The sequence below is a fragment of the Chaetura pelagica genome, unplaced genomic scaffold, assembly GCF_000747805.2.
Source record: "Chaetura pelagica isolate M959 unplaced genomic scaffold, ChaPel_1.0 scaffold581, whole genome shotgun sequence".
NCBI lineage: Eukaryota > Metazoa > Chordata > Aves > Apodiformes > Apodidae > Chaetura > Chaetura pelagica.
Window position 1 is genome coordinate 569,540 of NW_009952070.1, and position 12,882 is coordinate 582,421.

At 43.7% G+C, this 12,882-nt stretch overlaps 1 protein-coding gene across 1 annotated transcript in view; it reads right to left on the reverse strand.

Annotated features, from left to right (window-relative positions):
- Positions 1-12,882, reverse strand: part of RANBP17 (RAN binding protein 17) — a 140,951-nt gene that overhangs the window by 13,149 nt on the left and 114,920 nt on the right. The window contains exon 23 of the mRNA XM_010005557.1: positions 8,558-8,724. Within this exon, the coding sequence (XP_010003859.1) occupies positions 8,558-8,724 (167 nt within the window). The remainder of the gene's footprint in view (positions 1-8,557; positions 8,725-12,882) is intronic.

A 12,882-nucleotide genomic window follows, 5' to 3' on the forward strand; every position in this document is an offset into this window, starting at 1 on the left:
GTGAGCTCTTTAAAAACCTTATAAAACATTAATACACACTACCCTCTGCTTTTAGCAGTATGTGAAGAGGCAACTAGGCCCAGGTCTTTGTAGACCCAGTTATTCTCATCTCAGAAGATGATCCTTCAGCATTTTTTCCAGTCTGCATGGTGAGAGCCTCTTTCTTGCACAGTTAGCACTTTTATCTGAGAGGTGACAAAGAACAAGCTGGTGTCTACAACCAGTATCCCTGACCAAATGACTAGTTACAGATTATTTAATCCTCTTGGGAGGAGAGAACAGCAGTTTCACCTCCACCAATGCCTTCCAGCAAGGGTCTGTCTCCAGGAATGTAAATGGTCCTATATCTAAATCCTTCAGTCTCCTCCTTAGCTGACAGTGTGCATCCTTAAATTCCTCCAACAGGAGGCATCAACCTTCTTGTCTCTCTCTCTCAAGGACTTCACAGGTGCTCACCCTTGTATCAAGTGCTGATGCAGAAAAAAACCTGGGCATTTCCAATGATGCACAATATTCAGCATAGGAACTGGGATCTTCACCTGCTGGATTGTTAGTTTTCTGAAATCTCTATCACAGGAAGGCCTTCCAAAATGCCAGTCATGTGGGGAGGGAAGACAAGGTCAGAAAATGACATAACTGGGGAAACAAAATCATTCTGTCTAAAACCAGTTTAAGGCTCCTCACAAACTGAAACCCACAGAAACAGCCCAGAAACGTAAAAAGTTGTATGTCAATGTATGTAAAAGTAAATGTAAAATGTAAATGTAAAAAGGGAAAGGCTGAGCACAAAATCAGTTCTAAGCCCTTCGTCCAAGGAACTTCAAGGTGTCTCACGCTCAGCCTGTGCCTCTCCCTGCACCTCAGCCAGACCTGTCGCGGCGCCGGGTGGAAACACACCCCACACCCCAAAGAGCAAGCCCTGGAGCTGGGCTCAAGCTTCCACTCACCTGCAAGCCAAGTCCAGCCTGGCATCTAGCACGTAACCCTCCTGGCCTTGCAGCAACACTGAGAGCTTTGCAGCTCTTGACAAGAGCCCTGATGTCTTGCCACGAGGCAGCTGGGACTCGCAGGCAGCCCGAGCGGAGGCTCCAACCCTGTGGATCCCTGCCAGCTGCAGAGCCTGAGCAGCCCCCACACAGCAACAGGAACCACTAGGAGGGAGAAAATTAGAACCAGGGTAATTATTTTACCCATATTTACCTTAGTCGAGCACTGATAGGGAGATAATCAGCAAGGACAGGGTAGCAGACTGGGCTTCTAAGCCACACCTTGAAGGCAATCAGAGCACAAGGAACCCAGAAGCTTGGCTCTGACCAAGGGCTGTCTGCAAAGCAAAGTGCAGCAGAGCAGTGTTCTAGCACAGAGCTTCAACAGACCCATCCAAGATTAATTACCAATTGCCTGGCAGATTTAAAACCTCCTCTGTTTACAAACTGTTCATCAATTGATTCTAATTTCTCCTGTAGAACAATTAAAAGTATTTCTGTTGTCCTGATGAACTGAACTGCAACCAAAGCTATGGCAAACAAACCTGAAAGATGATAAAGATGGCAATAAGCATATTGTTGCTGTGTCCTGAATAGTCACCAACACTTCTCAGAGAACATCATCTTTCACAACAACAAAGGATTAGGGCACAAGGCTATTTCATGCACTCATCCAAACAAAATGCACTGAATATTATATTTCATACTAAATACATTACCCTGGCAGTTTGACACTCAACATTTCAATAGATATTGCGTCTCTCTAACATTCTGCCTGAATTTCTGCAGATGGACTTTTAAGTATCAATGGAAGATTACTTTACTTGTCAGGCTAAAAAGATTTTAAAGAATGGTTGCACACACTTCATTTTTAATTTTTATTTATTTATTTTATTTTTTAAAGGGAAAGGAAGCATGAATTCAGAAAGATGGTTATACTGGAAGGTCAAACCCCATGTTGTGGAGTGGTCCTTTGTGCTCTTCCTGCAGCTAAACTGTCTTGTCTCTGATGTGCCCAGGGAGGATTAGTCAGAGTTAAACTGAGCTAACCTAAACTATGCTAAGTTAAGCTAACATAAACTAACAGATTTTGTCTCATCAATCTGTTCTGATATTGGGATTTCTTTATTTTCTTTTTAAACTGTGCAAATTCCTGGAGATACGTAAAGATACAAGAAACTCAGTTTTTAGTCCAAAACCCCCAAAAAGTAAAAACCAGGGAGAAAGACCTCAACAAACTGCCTTTCTGCATCTCATGATTGCAGAAGCCACACAAATACCTCTCAGGACCACAAACAAAACCAATGACAATTTTTTAGCTTAGGAGAAATGTGGATTTTGAGGTTTCATTCCAGAGTCCTGAAAATCTGCAATCTGCCAAGGGGAGTGGGGCAAGTATTTCATGGGTGCCAGTTGGTAGGAAGTTTTGGGCAACAAAACAGCCCTCTCACCTGGGCTGGACCTTTCCCTTTGCCCAAGAGAGCCCTGCCTGGGTCAGAGTGGAGCAGCACCAGCTCCTCTGCTGTGAGCTTCCAGGGGCCACTGCTATCACATCCAGCAGCAATTAAGCACCCTTGTAAGCTCCTGCCATTCTAGAATTTTAAATTTGATTTTTTTTAGTTGTTTAATGGGGGCAGGGGAGAGTGTTTGTGTTTCATTACTCAGGTGGCAAGTCTACCAGCAGCAGATCACGGACTAGATTGTTACCTTTCCCCATCCATTTTGTAAAGATATTGCTTTCTTTCCAGACTGCAAGCATCAGTTCTAACTGGATTTGGAATTATAATGTGAACTTTACAAAATTATTGGTGCTATTCATATCACTAGTTGGATTCTACAGAATGGCAGTATTTTTTTTGCCCTTCCCCAAACCAGCACCTCTTCGTGTTTCATATGAAACAGCCACAGCCAGCAGAAATCCAACATTTCCAAGCAATGCAAAGAATTACATTGCACCGAGTAAACAAGGAGTAAACCATTTTTACCCTTCTCCTTAAACTTATTTGCTTTTTGGAAATATTTATGCAGCCTAGAAGACACGAGGTTATTGAGAAATAGAGCCAGTTCCTCTTCTTTAATTGAAACATTTATGCTTTTTGTTCTGCTGGCAAAAAGCAATGAACAGTAATCATGCAAGATAAATATACAAGAAACTTATAGATATGATTGTAAAACAACATCATCCTAATGTTTTCATTTAATTACCCTGAAATGTATTCTATTTAATATTCATTACTCCAAAGCCAATTTAAGAGAGAAAGAGGTGAAGGGACTTATTCAGAAAGACAGACTGTCATTCACTGCAATAGTTATCTAATATACAGAAGTTAATAAAGCAGATTAATCTACAAGTCCCTTTAAGCCATCACTGAGTTTGGAACAACCGGCTCTTTGACCTCTAACCCTCCCGCTGTGCACCAGTAGCAGGTGCCAGCTGCACCAAAATGAGGGCTGCCGTTGGGAGGCAAAGGCTTTTCTTACTTTGCTCCTGACCAGCAGCTGACCCTGCAGGAAGGATTGTTTCATGTGCTGGCCTAAAGGCTACATAAACCAGCAACTGATAAACAAGAGCATACACGCAGCAGCTGCCTGGCCCGAGGGCGCGCATCCAACCCCGACACCTCCAGCGCTCTGTGCTGCCAGCCCCAGCCCCCCCTTTTTGCTGCCAGCCATGAATCCTGCCACAATACTCGTGACTTTGCGGAACGAAACTTCTCTCCAGCCCTAAAAACGTGTCTGGGTGAGCTGCAGCACAGCTTGGGTGATGAAGAGGAGCTTCCCGATTTGATTTAGCACCGTTATTAAGAGCGTGAAATCTTCGTATACATCACTAATGATGATGTATTTTAACATTAAAAGTCTTAAAATTAAATTACTCGATTCACATGACAACGAATCACAACAAGGCTTTAAACAAAGCAGAATTAGAACAGACACTAAGCTCATTAATTTTTTTGATTTCTTAATTGACAGCACTCATGTAGGGATAGCTATAGGCTTAGCAATATACTTGAGACTGAGGCTGCTGCTGCCTGTATAAAACATGTGCAGGAAGAAGTATGGATAAAAGAGAAATCACCCCGTTTTTCATGGAGGTAAGATGGCTTTGACATAGTTACGTTGCTGACACAAATTACACAACCACAAAAACAATCAGAGTAATGATGAAATGCAGTTATGTACATGGGAGACTACTAGTGCAAACGTTAACACATTTAAATGGGTTCCCTTCATTAAAAAAAATTATATATGATATTAAACCATCAATCAAATCGAAACACTAGAGTCTCAACGTATTGTCACTGGTTGAAATAAATGACTTTGAGACTGAATTTTGGCTCACTCAATATGGTGCCTTTTCTGTTGCTTAGCCACCCAAGTCTCTGCTGGCTTGGGCTACAGCTGGTATATCTCCATCCCTTTCAATTAATAAAGAAAGTTATGATAGTATTGGATAACATTTTTAAATTGTGCTAAGAGGCTTGAAAACAGATGTCCCAATGAAAACGCCTCTCACTGCTGTCCTCAAACCTTTCAAGGTTTCAAAAATGGAGCATTCTGGTCCTGGTTCAGCTGAGCCTTTAAACACACGAAATTTTAAGCACAGGAACAATCACACCTGTGGGCTTGATCTGTTCTCAAAATGAAGCATATGCTCACATATATGGCTTGTGGTGCTCAGGTGCTCAACACCTTGCACAGCTGCCCTTTGTTGGTACAATTCAGATTTCTTTTTGTGATGTGCTTGTGTGCAAGGGCTTCCACATGTGTGATAAACACATCTTCTCTTCAGGCTTTTATTTAAATAACCGTGTGTTACTCCACAGTAGCTGTATGTGGCACTAAGGTTTACCTAAAAACCAAAAAACACCACTGATTTTACTATGTAAAAGGGAAAAAAAAAAGTAAAGTAGCCATTTATATTATGTTTGTATTTTAGTAACACCATTTTTCACTGCAACTGGTGCCTGGGCTTTCTGTTTGACCCCCCCAAGCAGCACTGCTGTGTGCTTTGGGTAGTGCCTCTTTGCTACTTGCTGCAGCTCCAGGTCCCAAGTGCCCAGCTCCCCTGAGCAGCCTGCTGAGGTTGTACCTGTCCCACACACCCTCCTGTCACCACAATACTGCCCAGCCTTCCTCCATCCACGCTCCCTTCTCCAGCACTCCCCACACTCCCCACCACCCACGCCTCCAAGTTCTTTGTTGACCCACCACCCCACGGACCTGCTGCAACACTCCTTTCCTACAGGCCCCTTCCCAGTGCCCGTGCTCCACAACATTCCTCATTTCAAGGCTGGTCACACACACAGAGCTCTGCCTATTGTGCCTGGTTCTTAGGAACGTTCGTCAGAACTACAGGTGAAAGGTGCTACAAGAGATGGATTTTTGGAAAGAACCAACATGAATAGTACTTTACCATACCAAAATGGAACTAACAGCCTAATGGGTACAATTCAGCAAGATAAGCTTTAATGGAAGATAACGGTGGCTTCTTAAAACCAAAAATTTACACTTCCAGTTATAAAGTGGAGCAAACACCAGCTTCACCTGTTAATCCCAGAATAACAGCATCGCAAAGTAGGAGCCTTTTACAAGTATTTATTGAAGGTCATATAACACAATATAATGTAACAGCAATAGCTGAAGGTAATAAACTTAATACCACTTTCCATCCCTGTATCTCAAATTACTTGACACGTTAATTCAGTTTAGTTGCAAGGCACCATCACGAAGAAGTTGTTTGCAGATTAAGCTCAGACTAAGTAACTCGCCTGGGGGAACAGAGCCTGTGGCACAGCAAAAAGTAGGGCCAGAGCCAACAGCCACTCTCACACTTTAAAAGGATGCTGTAACTTGCTCTCAAACATTAAGAAGCTGTTTCATGTCCACGCTTTCTGGTGCTCCTGCCTTTGCACAGTCACACACACTTACTAAAACCCAGAGCTGCTGGGTGATGGGTGCGAGCGGACAAAGGAAGAATTAAGAGGGTTTAATTCTACAACTAAACTACTCTAGATGCTAAAGAAGATGTGAGCCCCAGCCGCGATGGATACACCTCGTTACTGATGGCACTGGGACACCCAACCGCCTCGTTTGGCACAGCAGCCAGGAACCCTCCTGTGGCCCTTCCACGGGGAGGTATGATGGGTGGGATGGGTGGAGGAGCTGGAGGTGCGGGGCTTCCTCACCAGGGCTGGGGCTGGAGGAACCCGTGCAGTCCCCACTGGTCCCCATCCTGGCCCCCCCCGGTGAAGAGACCAGAGATACTCCCTGTCTTTTGGGGAGAGAATGAACATCCCGTTGGTCCTTGAGCCCACAGAGACGGGCTGTACCTCAAGTGCTGCTGGAAATTTTCATGACCCAACTACTTCCAGAGACACAACTTGGAAGAAATTTCCTAACTAGTAAATAATTGCAGTTATCATTGCATCAGTTTAGTTTAAAGAGCTGACAAACCTCTCTCAACTCAAAGCACAATTAGTCATTAGGGTCTAGTTTTTCAGCGCTGTTAAGCAATTTGTAACCCATTCCTTTTAATAGGGTTATGCATTACTGAACCGACACAGATGTCTTGAAAACTGAAACCGCTGGTTACGAAGCAGCAACCTTGTTCATCAGCTTCCCTGATAGCCAAATCATCTGTAAACCCAGTGTTTAATGGCCAGCCGATGAATAATCAATGTCTCACTTTTCATCTGAGTGTGAAAGTGAGAATAATCTAATACACCGTCCCCCCGGTGAAGCGCGAGGCCTTGGGTTCCGTTTCTATTCAGGGCTGATTTATAACCCAGTGGAAACTTGATGTAAACATATGATCAATGAGTCCCATCATTGCTGATAATAACCCCCAACCGGCCCACTCCCTCATCTCAAAAGCCATCCCTTTAGGCTATTAGTTTCGTCCAGCTAATCCTCTCTACTGTTCCTGCCTGCTGCTTTTACCTTGGCCATCCGTTCAGTCCAGCAGACTCAGAAGTAATTTTATACGCAGCAGAGAGCGGGTGGAATTGATTTTTCACTCAGTGCTCAGTTCCCATCTGAATAATTATCAATTTTACAGCCTCATAAAGGGAAGAGTCAAAATTTCAAATCAATTCAAAAGAGCTTCTGAGACTTCAGAAACTGTGCATGAGAATAAAGGTCAAAGTTGTCGGTGACCTCGGGAGATGATGTCAGGTATTAGTACACTGAGTAGTTGACATCAGAGGCACTCAATATGATATGACTAGTGCTAATGCAAATCATATTTATGCTGACTACTGGAGACCAGCCATTAATATTTAAAAGAGCATGTGAAAGCCTGCATTCAAAATAAATACAACGTATTCCGCAGAATCTGAAGTTAATAAAGACAGATCACTGCCTGCTCACGTGCTGTGAGGTGAAAGATTGCTGTGTTTGAACAGACAGAGCATGACATGGAGATTGCCACAAACACTGGCAAGCCCAGAGCCCAGGTTGCTGGTCTGTCCTCGATGTTCAAATCGCTGCCTGCACGGCGCAACACGGGCAACCTGACAGAGCCCAATAGCTTCCTTCAGAGCCCTACCAGGCAAGGAAAACATGAGAACTTGTACTATGAGAGGGGAATCGTCATATTCTGCTAATAATAAATACTAATAAACACCATTCATATTCTCACCAGGTGCTACACACTGCCAGGAATGTATTAGCTACCGCTCGTTACTTTTCACCTTCGCTTAGAACAGCCAACAAACTACAACAGGAACTGTGTGACAGGATTTTTCTTCCAAATGACAGTGCACCTATTAGGGAAACACAAAGGTGACCACACTAGTCATTTGCATTTTGTTAATAACTTCCATTTTCATTAAAAGCCTCCAGACCTGTGAAACACGTTTCCTGAAACAGCATCTTTGCAACTGCATTAGGAAGCCAGAGATTCTTGTAAATAGGCACTTCCAGAGAGTTTAATGAGATTGAAAGGGAATTGTGGCAGAGAGCAAATGTGGAGATATGTAGCTATGAACATCCTGATCTCCCGTAATGTGCTTGGGCTGTGAGAGCCCTGGTGGAGCTGGGGAGGGGAAATCTCCCCTAAGCACTGCAGAGGCCACTTCCTTTTCAGAAGGATGAGATTTAATTTCTATTGTATTTACCTTGAACAGAAAAAAATCCCACTGAGTCACCTAATGCAGAATAAAATATTCCAACTTCATAGCATACGTGGCCATTCAATATACACATTTCATTACCAAAATGTGTGGTTCAATGCCAGACCTTGTTCTTCTTTCTCCTAAGATGCTTCAGAGAGCTTTTCTTCCCATTTGCCTAGAGAAATGTGTTGATGATTTCACACACCCTTTATGGGCAAAAAGGAAATACCAAGTGTGAGGGCACCCTACAGCCAAATGCAGTATCCATGCTTTTCAGTGTGACAAAAAATACCTTCAGCCTTGGTTGTCACGAGTCTGTAGCTACTCAGGGTTGCACAACAGTGTAGGGAGGGTGGTCCTGTTACTAAACAGCCAGCACCACCCTGGTGTTCAGCACTGAAAATGAGGAAAATTCAGAAATGTACTAATACCCCACAGAAAAGACTAATTCACCTGCTGTAGGACTTCTGGGTTCTGCTGCATGAAATGAAGCAATCTCTGTCCATCCTCTGAAATCTCTCTGCATCTCAGAGTCTTCTTGCCTTCTTTAGCGAGGTGCTTGAAGAGGTAGGTGACAATGTAGTCCAAACTAGCACAGCAGCTGGAGGAGACAATTGTATCTGTGTAAGAAATGAAACTGTTTTGAAATTGTGGCCGGGAAAGAATAATTTGTAATGACACTTTCTAGCACTGGCAGAACTTGGCTGTAATAACCTCCCTCTGACTTTAGGCTAATGGAGACACTGAGAAGACTGTTTCTGATCCATGACCTGACCAGCTGTAAGGACTGCTTTTAATAAGACACAGCAGGATGAAACCTTCACTTTTGAGTAACGAGACAGCTCCACTCCTACAAGTCCTATGGACTCCAGGGAACTTCACACCCTCCTGTATGAAGGCCACTGCCCCTCCAAGTACTGGGAAGAGCAGGATAAGGGTAGAGGTTTTATTGATACTCAGTTTTACATTCAGAAGGCTCCAGGTACCTGGAAACTAAAGTTCTGTTTTGATCTGCTTACTGAAAAGGCAAGATGACATCAGTACAGCTGCTGTTCAGATTTATCTCAAGTTTCTCTGCCCCAAAGACCTTGCAATCACTGTCAGGCACCAAACAATGAACAAGGGCCATTAATGGTAGTGAAAGGATGATCACAGAACAGCCAGTTAGTCATTTTGCCTAACAACTAATAATTCAAGTAGGTTAAAATACATAAAATATGGCTGGCAACAGCAGTCACTAACAAAGACCTCATGAATGTTCCCAAAACCAAAGGTCATCAGAGCAAAGGAGGACACTGTTGAAAAGCAGAAGCAAACACAACTTCATAGCTTTACTTACTGCTTCTATAAGGAAAGGAGATTAAAAGTTTAAACCTATTTGCAGAGTAAATATGTCTGATTTCTGCCAGTGGTTCTGTTGCCTGGTGCTGCCTGCTGTGCAGGTGCTGTGCAAGGATCCTGCTCACTTCCCTACATCAGGGTGCTGGCCCTTGCTTCCCATGCACGTTCCTCTCTTCCTCTGGAACCCAGTGGTGCACCCTTCCTCCTGCCCAGCTGCTGCCTCCCAACTCTGCAGATACTCCCTGGCCCCAGGACCAGTGGCTGCTACTCAGACCTCTACAGCTCCAGTTCTGTAGCTCTGGCCAGAGCCACAGGTGCAAACCACTGCTGGCTCTTCCACACCAATAGAAGCTCCTGTACATATGCAGGGGTTTGACCAGCTGTGTGCAAGGTGTTCAGGGTGAGAGAGCTGGAGAAGAGCCTGGAGAAGAGAAGGCTCTGAGGAGACCTTAGAGCACCTTATAGTTCTTGAAGGGGCTACAGGAAAGCTGGGGAGGAACTTTTGACAAGGGCAGGGAGTGAGAGAACAAAGGGTAATGGATTAAAACTGGAAGAGGGGAGATGTAGGTGAGACATGAGGAAGAAATTCTTCCCTCTGAGAGTGGTGAGACCCTGGCCCAGGTTGCCCAGAGAAGCTGTGGCTGCCCCATCCCTGGCAGTGTTGAAGGGCAGGTTGGATGGGGCTTGGAGCAACCTGGGCTGGTGGGAGGTGTCCCTGCCCATGCAGGGGGGTTGGAACTGTATGATATTTAAGGTCCCTTCCAACCTGAACCATTCTGTGATGCTATGATTAGCCCTACGTGACCTGCTCCATGATTTCAAACACCAAATCCAACTGAGTGGAGCATTTGGGACTCCATCCTGTTGCCACTGACTTCAGCTAGAACTTGTCTAGGCCTTTTATAGTTTACAGTATTTATTTTAGATGGGCCACTGGAGTAAGGGATGTGTGGGGGTTGCAAAAGGAATTAAACTGTTAAAATGCTCATTCTGAGGGAAAAGGGATTAGAAGGATCCAATTAAATGTACCTTGAATTCTTTAAACTATGCTAATTTGGAGGCCTGCCAACCTTGCAGTGTTCATTTAAACACATCCCTCTAGACACTGAAGTATTTTGATCTGTGTCTGTTTAACTCCTTAAGCTCTGTGCTGACACTTAACTCTTTGCCACCTAAAAGCTACTTGTATTTTGCTAAGAGTGTTTCAAAGTAAATGCTGAAGAAACATTTACAGGCCAAGAAGAGACAAGTGGTCTCCCAAGACTTGATCTTCTGAAGCAACCAACTCACTCAGCAGCAGGAGCTGAGTGATTGAACAGCTCACAGCAAGGAGCTGGAGCAGCTCTGCTCTGCCTACACTGGACCAGTGGGCTTCCCAGGACTGTCCTCAGCAGGGCAGGAGCTTCAGACACGTGGCCTGAGCACGGCTGAGCTCACCCTCAGGAGCCTTGCCAAAGTCAAGACCACAGACCCTGGCACTCATCGTGCTCCCACCCAAACCAGTCCTGCACATCAAGTAGAAATGCAATTCATGGTAGAATTGAATCACCATCAGTAACAAGTGAGAGATTTGAAAATACATATTTCATAGGAGGGCTCTGCTGTATTTCTAAACCACTGCTTAACTCTATTTCTTTTTAAATTGAATAATACAAAGTAAATCACCATCATCAGTTTACAAAAGAGCAGTAGTTCTAAACATGCTGATACTGTACAAGTAGGTATTTTACATTCGACAGTAAGTGATTTTAGCAGGACAGCAGGCAGGTCTCTGCTATCATCTGCTCCTGAGAATCTGATATGAGTGTTAAGAGCTACTTAAATTTGCCCATAACTATATATCAAATCTGCTTCCCTATGCTCATTTTTCCTTCTGATGGCAAGGACAGTACAGACAGGGAGCGTCAAGCAAACTCCCTCGAATGGCTCTTCTGGGCATGAGGAACCTTGTGCTGGAGCAGAACAGTGTTCTCAGTAAATCTCAGTGAGACAAGCCAGCCAACCAAGTAAACAGCAGTAACAAGGAGCTACCAGTTCTGGGCTATGGGCCCAGAAATGGATGGAGAAGACAGAATAAAGACAGAATAATAAAAGAGACTGAGATGAAAGCTTGGGATGGTGAGGAAGAATGCAGAGGAACCACATTTCTCAATGCTGGTCAAGGCAGTTGTCACCTGTGAACTAATCAGGTGGCTCAGGAAGCAAGGAGGCCATGGTTACACAAACCCCAGACCAGTTCCAGGTGTGGCAGCACAGACCCAGGCTGAGCTCAGGAGTTTTCTCAAACAAAACTGAGCTCTCTGGGCTGGCCTGTTGGCAAAGAAGGTGCTGCTGGTGGGCTGGGGACAAGAAGGACTCTGGTGCCAGTCACCATCACGTTCAACCAGCTCCTCTCCTTTCAGCATGTATTCAGGTCATGTTTGGGGGGCTAACTTTACATGGCCTTCTTTATTACCTGTGTGTTTGTGCCCTAAGGAAGTTGAAAATGTATGTTGGAATGGGTTGTCTTATTTAAAGAAGGCAAGAAAAATCCCAAACAATTTCAGGATGCCATTTGGTCTTAAAAATATGACAACAGCATGCTGAAGGGGAATTATTTTTCAGCAGTTTAATGACGTAGTGGAATCTCTGCAAATTAAAAGATTTTGTTTTGTTTTGTTTTGTTTTCACATAAAGGCAAGGAGAGGCAGTTAAGTGGTATTTTCCTTGTCCATCAATTGCTTACAGTTCAATACTGGCATTATTTGCCTTTGAGACTGAACCTGGAAAGTAAATGGATTTAGCAATTTAACATCTAAATTAGGCAGCAAGACAGAAAAAATGTTTTACTTTTTCCTGAATGAATAGCATACTATACTATTAATCATATGAGAATTAGAAAAGCTTTGCAGAGATTAGTGACAACATGCCAGGCAGACTACATTAAAAGGCTCTGATCCACTGAGTCAGCTGTGAAAAAGCCAGGTAAACACTTTAGAAGAGAACTATTGGAGTGTTTATCCTCGCAATAAAAGCTGAGATGAGGGCTTCCATTATAGCTGATTTACAGGCAGGCACTTCCCAAGGAACACATCATCTTCCTCAGTGCTTCTGGAGTGTGGAACCAAACAAGGTATTTACTCAGCATCAGAAGGAACACTCCTCAGAAATAAGGACTTGGGGAATGTTTATCCTACAGCTGACAACAATGAGAGTCTCAGAGGTTTCACATACATACAGGGAACAGAGAAAAAAGTCAGATCTTTTTTTTTTCCTGTGAAAGAGAAGTGATCTCCTGGTATTTAATTTTTAAAATCAAAAAGACAGCTATTTCATTTTTATAAACATTTCTGAAAATGACTTGTATGTTCTAATCAGTTTAAAAACACAATTCCCCCTCAGATGGCTTATAGCCCTGAGCCCTACTATTCTGAGATGTTCTTGTGGCACTGATATAA